Source organism: Syngnathoides biaculeatus, chromosome 5, assembly GCF_019802595.1.
Source record: "Syngnathoides biaculeatus isolate LvHL_M chromosome 5, ASM1980259v1, whole genome shotgun sequence".
Classification (NCBI taxonomy): Eukaryota; Metazoa; Chordata; class Actinopteri; order Syngnathiformes; family Syngnathidae; genus Syngnathoides; species Syngnathoides biaculeatus.
Window position 1 is genome coordinate 20,522,823 of NC_084644.1, and position 14,164 is coordinate 20,536,986.

The 14,164-nt window shown below is 44.0% G+C and overlaps 2 protein-coding genes across 8 annotated transcripts in view; one reads left to right on the forward strand and one right to left on the reverse strand.

The window, feature by feature from the left end:
• The window catches only part of dop1a (DOP1 leucine zipper like protein A), a 63,124-nt gene extending 57,060 nt beyond the window's left edge, over positions 1 to 6,064 (reverse strand). For 2 of the 3 annotated variants that reach the window (XM_061821322.1, XM_061821324.1), the window contains exons 1-4: positions 5,573 to 6,064; positions 4,443 to 4,638; positions 3,874 to 4,055; positions 3,619 to 3,789 (exon numbers count right to left, since the gene is read on the reverse strand). In XM_061821322.1, the coding sequence (XP_061677306.1) occupies positions 3,619 to 3,789; positions 3,874 to 4,055; positions 4,443 to 4,580 (491 nt within the window). In that variant the 5' untranslated portion in view covers positions 4,581 to 4,638; positions 5,573 to 6,064. The remainder of the gene's footprint in view (positions 1 to 3,618; positions 3,790 to 3,873; positions 4,056 to 4,442; positions 4,639 to 5,572) is intronic. The other variant, XM_061821323.1, reaches the window with a different exon arrangement.
• A 192-nt stretch (positions 6,065 to 6,256) lies between these two features.
• The window catches only part of ube3d (ubiquitin protein ligase E3D), a 43,770-nt gene continuing 35,862 nt past the window's right edge, over positions 6,257 to 14,164 (forward strand). Inside the window, exons 1-4 of one of the 5 annotated variants that reach the window (XM_061821328.1) lie at positions 6,257 to 6,502; positions 9,050 to 9,090; positions 9,154 to 9,261; positions 9,628 to 9,715. In XM_061821328.1, the coding sequence (XP_061677312.1) occupies positions 6,411 to 6,502; positions 9,050 to 9,090; positions 9,154 to 9,261; positions 9,628 to 9,715 (329 nt within the window). In that variant the 5' untranslated portion in view covers positions 6,257 to 6,410. Of the gene's footprint in view, positions 6,503 to 6,797; positions 7,713 to 9,049; positions 9,262 to 9,627; positions 9,716 to 14,164 lie in introns of those variants that run through there. The other 4 variants (XM_061821326.1, XM_061821327.1, XM_061821329.1 and 1 more) reach the window with 4 other exon arrangements.

The window sequence follows — 14,164 nt, forward strand, 5'->3', positions numbered from 1 at the left end:
ATGCTTGGTCCAGTATAGCTTCTGTTGGCATTTTATCGCGTATTTGGGTTCTTTAACTATAGATATGGTTAAGAGGTGTAGTCACGGACTTTATAATAGTGACGACAGGTATCCTGAAAGGCTAGTTGGTGGAGTTCAATTCGTACCCTTTCCAAAACCAAAGACCCAGTACGAAAAATGTCTTCGATGGATCAAACTTTGTGGAAGACAGCATCATCAACTGAATCCATCTAAAATCAACCGGAACAGAAGACCGAGTACGAAAAATGTCTTCGATGGATCAAACTTTGTGGAAGACCGCATGATCAACTCAATCCATCAACCGGAACAGATATGTTTGCACGAAGGTAAGCCCTATATTTAATTTTCAATACATGTCTCATATAAATGAATTAGCAGTTCTTCGCTTGCATAACATAGCTAAGTGTGAATGATTGACACACTTGATCTGTGTTGAGCGATATTTTGCGATGATCTGACTGCACAAACGTGTCGCTTTGTTGTCGGCTACGGTAAACCGGACTGTGTTTGCACGAAGGTATGCCCTATATTTGATTTTCAATACATGTCTCATATAAATGAATTAGCAGTTCTTCGCTTGCATAACATAGCTACGTGTGAATGATTGACACACTTGATCTGTGTTGAGCGATATTTTGCGATGATCTGACTGCACAAACGTGTCTCTTTGATGGCGGTGAGCTAAGCTAAACCGGACTAGCAGTCCTAAAAGCCTTCGACGTGCACCGAGACACCAAGACTGAAGGAAGGATGTTTGAGGACACAAAAGTAGTGATTGTCGTACTCGGTCGGGACTTACGTAGGTTCGGCACTAATTCAAGAATAATTATTGAGGGGAGCGTGTGACATTACACAAAGAAAACGAGAGAAACAACTCGTAAATCAAGCCTCGCCTTCTCTTCCTTCATACGGCGGTTCACAAACGGCTATACAGATACACATACAGATTCTGCAGACAAGTGTGATAGGTAACATGAAAATAGGAAACTGTCAATGACGAATTCGTCTTTGAGTTATAATATATTATATTATGTGGCTTCTCGGTCTTCCTCTGACTCCGTAAAGATCTTGCGCTAATATCAATGGTTTCTCCATCGATATGCATGTAAATACCATTGAAATACCCCTCGCTGAAATACTTGAAGCCCTGCTGTCTGCTTTTCAACGATATTTCACTGTTAGCTAAGAATGCGAGTGAGAAATCAGCCGGTAAATCGGACAGTTTCACTCTATTCTTTTCTTGCTGCGCCGCCATTTTTGTTAATTGTTTGTCTGACGTTAGCGCACGTGGTGTGACGTCACTTCAGGAGGCGTGGTTAAGTGCCCTGTACGGAGGGGTCCATTATGTAAATACCACAATGGTACCGGTTTTAAAACCGGTTAATCGGTTTTTCGCTACAGCTGTTCGGTTAAAACCGGTTATGAAAGTAAGCGTTTTTTTAGATCTCTCGTGCGCATGCACTGCTAGTACCACTGCCTGAAGTTGATGCTTCACTATTTTGATATTTTAGAAATAGATTCATACCAACGGAAGATGAGAGAGTCTTCGCCAAATCAGCGTGTCTCCTGTTTTTCCGGTGCGACCCCAGCGCTTTGACGCCCATCTTTTCAAGCTGGTAACTCTGCTTGCACAGATGGTAGTAAAACGTGCCGATCTTTTGGATCTCGACGAACCCAACTCCCAAACTCCTTACTTTCAACCCAAGCTTCTTGAAAAATGCACATTCCCGTGATACAAGTTGTATCAATGAAAGAACTACGCTACGTCGTAACGAAGACGAAGTGAAATGCCTACTCACGGAAACAAACATTAGAATATCGACAAAATGGCGACTCGTTGTCAACATGGTGACTTCCGTTGAAAATTTCCAGCTGATTTGGACGCCAGACGGATCGCTATTGTTTTTTTTTAAATAAAAGATTAATTTATTTTTTAGGGAGAATTTTGGCGGTAGAGGTCCTCCCTTTGATTTTTTTTTTAATTTAAGGCTTTTTTAGGGGCTTGACCGGTTTTCGCGGATTTTAAGGACTTTAAGGAGCCCCTAAATGCACCTTCGAAAATGTAGGGGTTTTTAGGGACTTTTAGGGCCGCGTGCGAACCCTGGCCAATAAAGCGAGTATATCAACGAGTCGATGCTCTGTGTTATTACTACTCCCGCCATTGCGCAAACAAAACAAAATTAACAACGTACAATGTTCGAGCCTATGCATTTGAGCCAGAATACACACGGGCAGGACTTGACGTGTTGGAGAGGGGGCGTGACACTGACATAGGAGCACAACAATCACATAACATGGACCTCACGGATGTTCCAGACAGGCTTGTTTCGAAAGACGGGTGTTCGTCTTCTCTTTGTGACCTAATGTCAACTGTGGCGGACTGGCAGTATTGTCCTGAGTTTGAAAAGGTCGGACAAAAAAAAAAAAAAAAAAAAAATTGAGCGTATCGTAATGAACTTTGATCACGATCAACATGTCTGCATAACATAGACAATAGATAATAGATACAAACTTGTTTGTTTGGACGAAGACGTGCTACATATCAATCTACATATGATCCATGACTGTTTGATGAAAGGACCAATTGTACATCCAGTGGAAAATCGCTGAGTACACATTTTTAACCGTCTTGGAATGCTATGTGAGCTCTATGAATGCTATGAGCTATGTCCAAAGTCTATCAAAAATGCGAGTTTATTTTCATTATCTCATGGTTTATTTAAATCTGGAATATAAAATGCAAAAAAAAAAAGGGGACATCCCTAAAGTGATTACACGTGTATATATATACACATCCATCCATTTTCTTAGCCACTTAGCCGCACAAGGGTCATGCGAGTGCCGGAGCTTATCCCAGCTATCAACAGGCAGGAGCCAGCTTACACCCACGCAGACACAGGGAGAACATGCAAACTCCACACACGGAGGTCCGGGATTGAACCCGGGTCCTCATAACTGTGAGGCCAATGCTTTACAGCTGCGCCACCATGCCACCTCATAAAGTATGTTGTTGCTTATACAGTACCAGCACGCGAGGCTATAGCTAAGCAGCTAAGAACCAGTAATGGTTAAATTTCCCCAGCTGATGAACGAGCCTCAAATCTGACAGCCACAGCTTTATCCTGACAGGCTGACCCCACGGAAGGTTAAAGAAGGGCAAATTTGGGTGCGTTTTCCGAGTTGTGTTGCAGTTTGGTGCACAACATGTCGGCATCTTGGCCGAGCTAGAACGAATGGTCTGTAATGCTAAGCACTGGCGACGTCGGGGTCAAGGACATTTCTTCCAGGCCTGGCTGTGAAAGATGGCACAAATCCAGGTTTTGCTTGGATTTCAAAAATGTTTCCTACTTTCATTTTTTTTAATTAATGTAAAAATATATGTAATAATAATAATATTACTTCACATTGGAGGGTTTATTGCAGATATGAATTTCAGGCAGAATCTTCCTTTAATATATAGTACAAGCTAACCTATGACAAACGTCAAGTTTTTAAGTGTTTTCATGATTTCACATTGTGAAAATCAGTCCTCTCTCTCCCATTGCTGTAGTCCCACATCCATGTATCCATCCATCAATTCTCTCATAATTTTCTCACCTGTCATAGAACTCTGATCCCTCCTCAAGGCCAGGTAGCACTCCAGTGAGGAGTCCCTGTAGACCAGGCTTCAGCGTCTTGCCCAGTGGCAGGTAGTAAGTCTCATAGAGGCCCAGCAAAACAGGCTTCACAGACATGGCAGCATTGGTGAGTAAAGGGAAGAGCCCAGAGCTGCAGTGTAGAAGATCATACGACGTTAGTTATGTCCAGTGTGTCCAATGTAACTTCACTGACAACAGTAAAAGAAACATTTACCTATAAAGAAATAGGTCTTTGGCCAGCCTCTTAGGTCCGATGATTTTGAAGATGATCTCATAGGTCTCCAAGGCCTTACGGTGGACTCCACTGGGCAGGGCAGGATGGAGGCACTGAGCCAGCCGCTTGCCGATTGTCAGCTTCTTGGGAACCACCTGATATTTTGCATTGTTCTGCAACACCTGATGATAGTAAAACAAGATTCTCTTCTTGTCAGCTGTCATGAGTTTGCTTTTTCCAGGCCCTTAGGGTTTCTGGGCAATGTTGAAATGTTTAACAGGTTTTGGTCAATCATGCGCCACTGCATAAAATGAGTTTTCTTTCACTTTTCAGATGACATGTCTGCTTTGCAGGTGGTCTGCATAGTAGTGAATGTGTCAACCAATACACATGATGGTATCAGTCAAATTAAGAGGGATTACAGCCACCTAGTGGCAATGTCAGTGCTAATTAATTTAAATTGGTTGGGTCTGTCTAAAAATCAATGTAAATTTGGATGTTTCTTAACATCTTTTAGTTCTCTACTTGTGAGCCATTATAGTGAAAAATAAAAATATTGAAATCATTACCTTGTTGAGCTTGCCCAGAGCAGAGATGAGGTCTGCCCACTCGCTTGAGTACTCAAAGTTCTTAAGGGCTTTATCCACCGCTGCCACATAGTTCCTGTACTTGGAGTCACTGAGAAGCTCCACTTCCTCTGCATTCATTCTTCTTGGGTAGCTCTTGTGCTGATGTCAAACACTGGACGGCATATGTACATCACATCTGTGCCAAACCCACACAAGGAGACAGTAAAAACACAGCATAGTTATTGAAAGTTATCATGTGTGGTGCAAGCCCTGAATCAAGCAGACACGAAAATATTGTAGACTTGACCATATATTTTGCTTGTAAGAAAGAGACTCTGTAAGATCCTGTTCCTGGAACATTCACAATGCCAGCCAATCATTTCAAACAAAAAGCTGAAACAAGGAAGAACCACTATGTGCAATGCAGAACTTTTCAAAGTGGGATAACATACAGTACTAATGATGTCAATTTTGCAGAGTTAATTGAAAATTATGTCAAGGGCGTACTCTGCTGGACAGAATGTGAAATACGACAGTTTAAAAAATGTACAAATCACACACATACCTGGACAACGCAGGTAGAACAGCGTATAATAATAAGGACAGCTGATCATTTCATGGGCATTATAGGTAGCTGGGTATGTAGGAAAGTTCTTGATAACACAACGTAATTTGGGAAAAAAACATAATACGCTTGGGTTTGGGACTACAAAGATAGGGCTAAATGTCATTATCAATGTCTGACAAACATCTGTAACCAGATTGCATCGAGCATTGACAGTAGGCCATTTGGAGATTTTCATATGATAAAGAATACTATTTTTTTAAAAAAGCAGAAAAAGGCAATACTTTTGGTCTTATCGTTGCCCTGATATCACTTCAGGAGTCCAACTCAAGTGTCACCATAAATAAAGATGGGCCAACGGTCCACACATTACACATTTTGTAGCATGAAAATCTTAGAACGACAGAAGCACGTTTCTTCACCTGCATTTGTTACACTACAGTCCCTTAGGGGTTCTCTTTCAGTAGTGCTATATTGCTTACAGCTAACTATTTTAACCAGAACATGATTTGTCAGTTAACAGACACAATGACTTCAATCTAAATGGCTACGTAAAATAGCTTACCTTCATTGGTTAGTGGTTAGTCGTTCAAACAGGAACCCGGTTCGCTGGCTAAAAGGGGCTAACAACATTTGCTAATAGGTTGCTAAGACGATCTAAAGGAAGGGCCCGACACTTGTTTCACAACATTTAAGTTTCGAATCTAGCAAACAATGTCTGCATATATTTTACATATTTTCCCGGTGCTTCTTCTCGCTCTAAGCAAAACATCAACAACGAGCTCGTCATCAGACGTACAAAAGATGCAGAATGACAGCTACCGGACTGCACTGCAGATTCGCAGCACATCCAACCGTAGCCTTCAAACCGCTTTTCCGCATGGACGTCTTCAGTTTCTGGATGCAAATGATTAGGTTTGGATGACGTTACCACAGTCCTTTGGACCAATCGGATAAATTAACGAAAGAAAAAAACTTCAGACTTCACCTATCAGCTGTGTTCTCTACCGTCTATGACACACAAGATGGCGTTATTGGAAACCTATCTATACAAAAACGACAAATGGACCTATCAAAATAAAATATTTTGATTACACTCACACTCGGTTTGTTTAAATAATTCAATTTAAACTGATTGTTTTCATATGAGTATATAATTATTTAAAACTTAAATTACATGTGGTTGTATATTATTATTACGACTGGAGAATTACAAATAATACATTAGATTGAAAATATTGAAAGGATGCTGTTGTTCAAGATAAGGAAACACAAAAGAGTGCTGTGCCGCTGTCGTGTTGCAGGCTTAATGCTACAACATCAAAATAGTAAAAAAAATAAAATAAAATAAAATGAGCTTTTAGCAAGCTGTTGCTAACATTTGTAAGTACTGCGCCGTTTGTATGGCTGACTTGGAGATGCCAGTCAAGACACGTGGAGTGGGGGTGTTTCTCGAATTAAGGAAAAGGCTTCAAAGTGGACTTATAATTATCGGGTGAGTAGTTGTTTTAATAGTGTGTTAATATTATACTGGTTAAATCGCGTTGTTCCACGACGTACAGGATGAAATTTGACACAGACAATGCTAACCGAACTCAAGAGGAAGTCACGAACGTTAACTCCTGACTCATTTGGTATTGTGGTGTTTACATAATTCACCCGCGGAACCTCGAGTTGGGGTGCGGGGTTCTGCACGGACTGTTTTTGTTGTTGCGCTTCCGGAGGAAAGGTTAATAGGGTTCCCGCCGTTATGCGAGTAGTTTGGTGATGTCGAACAATAAAGCAAATTCTGTTCCTGTGTCCGACACTCCGCCTCCGACTCCTTTTCTCCGGCGCTACAGTATCATGACCATTCTGCTTGAATCCCTCGTGTACATTGTTTGTCCCTTGGATTTTTTTCCCCCCTCGAATAGTAATTGAATTATTTTCTAGTCCTTCTTTCGTTAATATAATGAAGATAAAATGTACATCGTGTGACTGCTTATTTTAAATAGAAGACCTTTGATCGGTTGGCCCAAGCTTGATAAAGATGTGAGGTACAGTACACAAATAAAGAGACGAGATGGAGTAACAGCGTTTAATTGGGGTTAGCGGCTTGCAAAATGGACAAGGCCGGTACTAGAATCATCCATCCGTCCATTTCCTGAGCCGCTTATACTCACAACCGTCGTGGGAGTGCTGAAAATTATCCCAGACAACTTAGGGAAGGAGGCGGCTGCACCCTGAACTGGTCGCAAGCCAATTGCAGGGCACATAGAAACAAACAAGCAGTCACACTTATAATCACACTTAAAGGGCCACTGTCATGAAATGGATGATTTTTAGTATGTTATTAATGAAAATAACGGCAGCCAATATGGGCCATGTTTTTTCACCACAAAACATGATTTTGACATACACCTTTTTGTATTTCTCGCCATGAAAATCCTCTCGAGGGATTTGTTTTCGAGAAGAAGCAGGAAGTGATGTAAAGGACAGACGTGCCCCCAAGTGCACTAGTTTGTTTCCATTAGTTTTAACTCTGGTATGGTAGCTCGTTGTTCCTTCGTGTTTGCCAAAATGCCGGCTCGTTGCATTGCTGGACATTGCTTGAACACTCGGGAGGATGGATTTAACTTTCATAAGTTTGCAAGAGACTCGGTTCGTCGTGAAAAATGGATTGCATGGGTGCAGAGGACGAGAGCTTCATGGGTTCCAAATGACAGGTAGGTGTGTATACAGCTACTAAAATAAGATAATAGTTTGGGCCGGACCACATAATCAGTCTCTCATAACGTAACAAAAGATTTGGATACGAAATATGTTGATGTGCGCGTCGGAATGTTGCGTCGCTTCGCCAGCGAATGCTGCGCTTTCGCAGACGGCGGCGGCTCTGAAGAACTCAGCCGACAATGCCTCACTCAGCCACGTGCGCACAGTAAAGCGCCCCGGCTCAACGGTGTTGTATATTGCGTACTGCGGCGTCTATGAACAACCCCCTACAGCAGCACAGCTCGGCTCCATTATAAGCCACCACGGGGCCGAAAATGAGCCACACCGGCAGAGGCGCCGTGGCTGAGGTGAAGGCTGCGCGTCGGGCTTGCGGACGACGGCGGCTCTGAAGAACGCAGCCGAAAAAGCCTCACTCAGCTGCGTGCAGCGACAACGCAATAAAGTGCCCCGGCTCGACAGTGTTGTTCATCGCGTACTGCGGCGGCTATGAACAACCCCCCAAAGCAGCACGGCTTGGCTCCGTGATAAGCCACCTCGGCGCCGAAAATGAGGCACACCGGCCGGCTGCGATGAGCCGCAATGGCTCATTTCCGCCGCGGATGTGGATCGTATGGGGAGGCGGTTTGGCCGTGATCGCATATCATCTGAATATGCCTCGAAACAATAGTGTAATATTGCCCCGGTAACTTCACTTGGTTGTGTGGTGTTCTCCTTTTCGAAAAGAGCTTCCGTGTCAGAAGGGGCGTCTTCGTCTCCCTTATAGGCTGCACCGCGTGTTTTCATTGGCAAATATCTGGGTGAGGTCACGGATGGAGGATGCAGCCAATATGGCAACCAATTGGATATCGTAGAATGACACTTCTGCAACTTTGTGCATGGATGACGCGGTCTCCACTCACATTTATTTTTTTGTATAGACATTGAAGTGAATAATGTTATATGTATTTTTCATTACAATTTCTGTTTTAGAATGTTTATAGGGATGACACTTGACCTTTAAAGGAAGACGCTCGCCAAAATTCATATGTACAATAAACCCTCCAATGTGAAGTAATAATATTATTACATATATTTTGGACATTAATTGAAGAAAATAAAGAAAATTTTTGAAGTCCAAGCAAAATCTCGATACGTGCCGGCTCCAGCCAGACCCAGAAGAAACGTCCTTGACCGCACCACTGCCGTCGCAGGTGCTTAGTATTACAGATCATTCGTTCTAGCTAGGCCAAGATGCCGACGTGTTGTGGACCAAACTGCAACAAAACTAAGAAAACGAAAACGCACCCATTTGTTTTTAACTGCTGTAACACGATCTTTCCTGTCTGTTTAGGAAAGTTGTTGCTGGAAACCCTCCTGCCGTGGTTGTGACTGGTAGAGATTCCTCTATTCACATCAGGACACCGACAAACGAGGTGACCTTAATTTTGCCACCAGGAGTCTCCTATGTGGAGGAATCCAACATACCGACAAATGGAGGAGAATCCTGTGAACAAGAGCACCATTTCAGGCTGCAAATTAGTGTTTCACATAGCAAGAATGAAGGTACTGTTGGCTATTGAAACACAATCGATACCTGCATCTATCACATGAACTAATTGATTGAGATTCAGTTCACCTGATAATTAGCCCATCATAAGGAAACCTCTGAGGTTTAGCTTGATCTTATGAGAAAACTGTGTACCTCAGGGTCATTGTGTAATCTTGTGAGTTCACTATCTTGTCAAAATCTAATGTCAGCACTATTTAGGATCTCGTTGGATTTTCTATTAGTCTCACAGCCAACTTTAGTCATTGATATATCAAAACAACATTGATTTTGTGCTGCTTTCCCCGAACTTGACTTTTTTCCCCCCTGCTCTTTTCAGAAGGTCACAATCATTTCACATGTATTTTTTTGTTCTCTTTTAGGATCCTCAGACATTGTAAGAACACTGCGGGCTCAGGAGACATATTGCTTCTACTGTCAGAGCTGTAAGACCAGGCTGCTCGAGGATAGGTGAGGAGAAGACAGATGAGGGCGAGCAGGACTGGAGAGGCATTCTTATCTCTGCTGCTCCTCCTGAATGAGAGTGAGGTTTAATTGATGGTGTGACCTAGCTGTGGCTGTGATAGCTGGCCACAGAAGTAATAGATGGGAGGAGCTGGAACTAAAGTTGTCTGTTGTTGTAGAGTATCTATGACATAAAGGTCTCTGGTACCTATTAAAAAACAATTGAGCTTCCCACCCTGAGGTTGTTCAGTGCTATTGCTCCCATCGCCTTAAGCTTGTAGCATTTTCTGGTCAGCAGTGTGATATGCTGAAAATTGCAGTCTCTGCATTATAGAGAACTTTGGCTTCTGGGTATTTTTCTCAGCAGTGACCTACTAAAAGTTGCCAAACACTTGTTTTTTTCTGCACTTAACAAGGGCTAGTGGATGTCGAGTAGTGTGTAGAAATCCAAGGACATTTGTAATTAAAACAATGTCTCTTTGCGATATACTTAATGCTCTGCAGTTAATAAGCCTCCTGTTGACTCTCACACTAAAGTTCCATTAATCCTTCAGTATTTGTTTTACTGCCATTTTAAATTGCTGTTTGTACAGAGAATAGGGTTATTTGTAATTTGGAGTCCTATCCTTTTTGAGCTTTCTACTTACCGACAAATTTTTCTTCACAATGTATACAATGATTGAACTTAAATTCAGCACCTCAACGATGTACAGTGGACCTCTACTTACAAACGTTTCTAGTAAAATTGAAGTTATGAAACGCCTCCTCGGAAAAATATTGTCTTAGTTACAAAGTAAATTCAGGATAAAGAAGGAAAAATTGGCGCTGGATTTGCAGCCCCCAAATTTCACCGAACGTAAACATTCTGTATCTCGGTTTGTGTGGCACGATAGAGCTGCTCTCCCATTAGCTATCGGCGTAATATCCCGTTGGCTAGGATGGACGTCAGTTTTTACTCATGATGCTTTGTGTTTCCCTTGGGCACTCGACTGTCACCAAATTACCCTGGCACAGATTGGAAAAGTACAACTATTTCGTGAGGTATTTTTGTTTCTTTTTCGCAAGTTTATTTATCTTTATTCACCATGGCCCCAAGAAACTTTAATAGAATCAAATGGTGTGCGTGTGTACATTTGTACGTATGTATTCTGTCAGCTGTCTTAACGTTTGCCTCCTCCTCCGTCCCCTACGAGGCCTTTTGCTTGTCATTCACCTTTCGCTTCATGTATACCAAAGTTAAATGAACATAATTTGTATTATTCTTTAAATTATATACTTTGAATGCTTATTTTTGGCAGGGTAGAGGGACGGGGGGCTTGGAACGGTTTAGGCTATTTACAAGGAAGAACACGAAAGACACAACGATGACAAGGATTTAAGAATGCTTACTTGGAGACAGGGGAGCCGTTATACCGCTTGGAAGCTTCAGTTCTCTGGCAAGGTTTTGCGGGATCAAGCACATTTCAATGCAGGTATTAACGAGCACTGATTGGTGAAGAGATAGGATAGGCGGACGAAGAAGGAGAGAGAGAGAGAGAGAAAGAGAGACTGTGGTACTGCATGCTTAAGTCTGGTGTGGGAGAAAAATGTTAGCCTAGTATAGGAGATGTATGAGCGCAGCAGAACAGTGGTGAGGTGTGCCGTAGGTGTGATGGGAAAATTTGAGGTGTAACTGCATCAGGGGTCACCTCTGAGCCCCTTTCTGTTTGCTGTGGTCATGGATAGGCTGACAGATGAGGTGAGACAGGAATCCCCTTGGACCATGATGTTCGCATATGACATTGTGTTCTGCAGTGAAAGCAGGGAGCAGGCGGAGGAACGAATAGAAAGATGGAGGCATGCACTAGAAAAGAGAGGGAGGTCCCAGGGAGAAGAGACAATGAGCATAGACGATTTCAAATACTTTGGATCAATAATCAAGAGCAATGGTGAGTCCGGTAAGGCAGTCAAGAAACTTGTCCAAGCAGGTTAGAACAGCTGGCGGAAGGTGTTTGATGTTTTGGAGACAAGGTTCAAGAGAGCAGACTTAGATGGTTTGGACATGTCCAGAAGCGAGAGAGTGAATATATTGGTCAAAAGGTGTTAAGGATGGAGCTGCCAGGCAAAAGAGCGAGAAGGAGACCAAAGAGAAAATTGATGGATGTTGTGAGGGAAGACATGAAGGCAGTGGTTGTGAGAGAGGAAGATGCATGAGAGAGTCGTACATGGAAAAAGATGACACACTGTGGCGACCCCAAAGGGGACAAGCCAAAAGGAAAAGAAAAAGTTATCCATCCATTCTCACGAGGGTCGCAGGGAGTGCTGGAGCCTATCCCAGCTCTCAACGGGCAGGAGCCAGGATACTTCCTGTTCTGGTTGCCAGCTAATTGCAGGGCACATTGAGACAAACAGGGCACTCACAATCACACCCAGGGGGAATTTAGACTGTCCAATTATTGTTGCATGTTTTTGGAATGTGGGAGGAAACCGGCCCCTCCTCGAGCCGTCATCTTATCGTGGAGGAGGGATTTGTGTGTCTCAATGATCCTAGGAGCTAATTTGTCTGAGGCTTCATTCCCCTGTTAGGGTCACCCATGGCAAACAGGTCCTCGGTGAGGGACCAGACAAAGTACGACTCCAAAACCCCTATGATGACTACAAAAATTTCCCTTGCCCGGACGCGGGTCACCGGGGCCCCCCTCTGGAGGTGGGGCTCGAAGGCGAGCACCTAGTGGCTGGGCCTGCACCCATGGGGCTCTGCCGGGCACAGCCCAAAAGGGTAACATGGGTCCCCCTTCCCATGGGCTCACCACTCGTGAGAGGGGCCATAGGGGTCGGGTGCGATGTGAGCTCGGCGGTGCCCAAAGGCAGCGACCAATCCAATCCCCGGCTACAGAAACTAGCTTTAGGGACATGGAATGTCACCTCTTTGGCAGGGAAAGAGCCCTAGTTGCTGCGTGAGGTCAAGGAGTTCCGACTAGATGTAGTCGAATTCACCTCTACACACCACTTGGGGTCTGGCACGACTCCTCTTAAGAGGGGTTGGACTCTGTTCCACTGTGGAGTTCCCCACGCGGCGAGACGCTGAGCAGGTGTGGGTAACTTATTGACCCCCAGCTCGGGGCCTGTACGTTGGGGTTGACTCCAATTAATGAGAGGGTAGCCTCCCTCCGTCTGTAGGTAGGGGGACGGGTCCTGACTGTTGTTTGTGGTTATGCACCAAACAGAAGTGCAGAGTACTCACCCTTTTTGGAGTCCTTAGAGGGAGTGGTGGAGAGCGCTCCCTCTGGTGACTCCATCATTCTGCTGGGGACTTTTGAATGCCCATGTAGGCAATGACAGTGAGACCTGCAAGGGCGTGATTGGGAAGAACGCCTGCCCCCCATCAGAACTCGAGTTGTGTTCTGTTACTGGACTTCTGTGCTCATCACGGATTGTCCATTACAAACACAATGTTCAGGCATAAGGGTGTTCACATGTCTACTTGGCACCAGGACACCGTAGGTCGCAGTTCAATGATCGACTTTGTGGTCGTGTCATCGGACTTGCGACCGCATGTCTTGGACACTCGGGTGAAGAGAGGGGCGGAGCTGTCAACTGATCACCACCTCGTGGTGAGTTGGCTCCGATGGTGGGGGGAAGATCCCTGTCCGAGGTGGCAGGCCCAAATGTATTGTGAGGGTCTGCTGCAAACGGCTGGCAGAAGGAATTTCAACTCCCACCTCCGAAAGAGCTTTGACCACGACCCAGAGCAGGCGGGGGATATTGAATCCGAGTGGACGATGTTCCATGCCTCCATTGCAGAGGCAGGCGGCTGGAGCTGTAGCCGTAAGGTAGTCGGTCCCTGTCATGGCGGCAACCCACGAACACGTTGGTGGACACCAACAGTGAGGGATGCTGTCAAGCTGAAGGAGTCCTTTTGGGCATTTCTGGACTGTGGGACTCCCGAGGCATACGGGCCATGATAAGATGTCTTCCGTAAATAGCACGCAGGGGTCTTAAATTTTGTATTCTGCCTATTTAAAAGGTGACAAGTACTCAGTGTTGTTTAGTGTCATGTGTACCACACAAAACATGGGCCATTGAGAGTGAAGGAGAGTTCTCAGAGGAAATTACATTTAAAATTACATACAAGGACATTAAAAATGGACAAGTTGTAGGCAAATTGTTCCTGTGACATAGTTTTTACCCATTTATTAAAGGTCCATGGGACTCTAGCAAAACTGTTCGGTCCTGGCCACCAGAGGACAATGGTGGCCAATTTAAAGAGCCGAATAATACAAATAGTAACAAAAGAGCCCACATTAACCTCCAATTAAATTAATGCTGAATTCCAAGGTCAAGATGATATCTTGTTTTATCGAAGACACACAAAAATAGCAGGGATACAAAATATAATCAGTATCCATGGATGCAAAGCATGGTTGAAGACCCACCCAATGAGTGTGCGTGTGCACGTGCATGCATGTGTGTGTT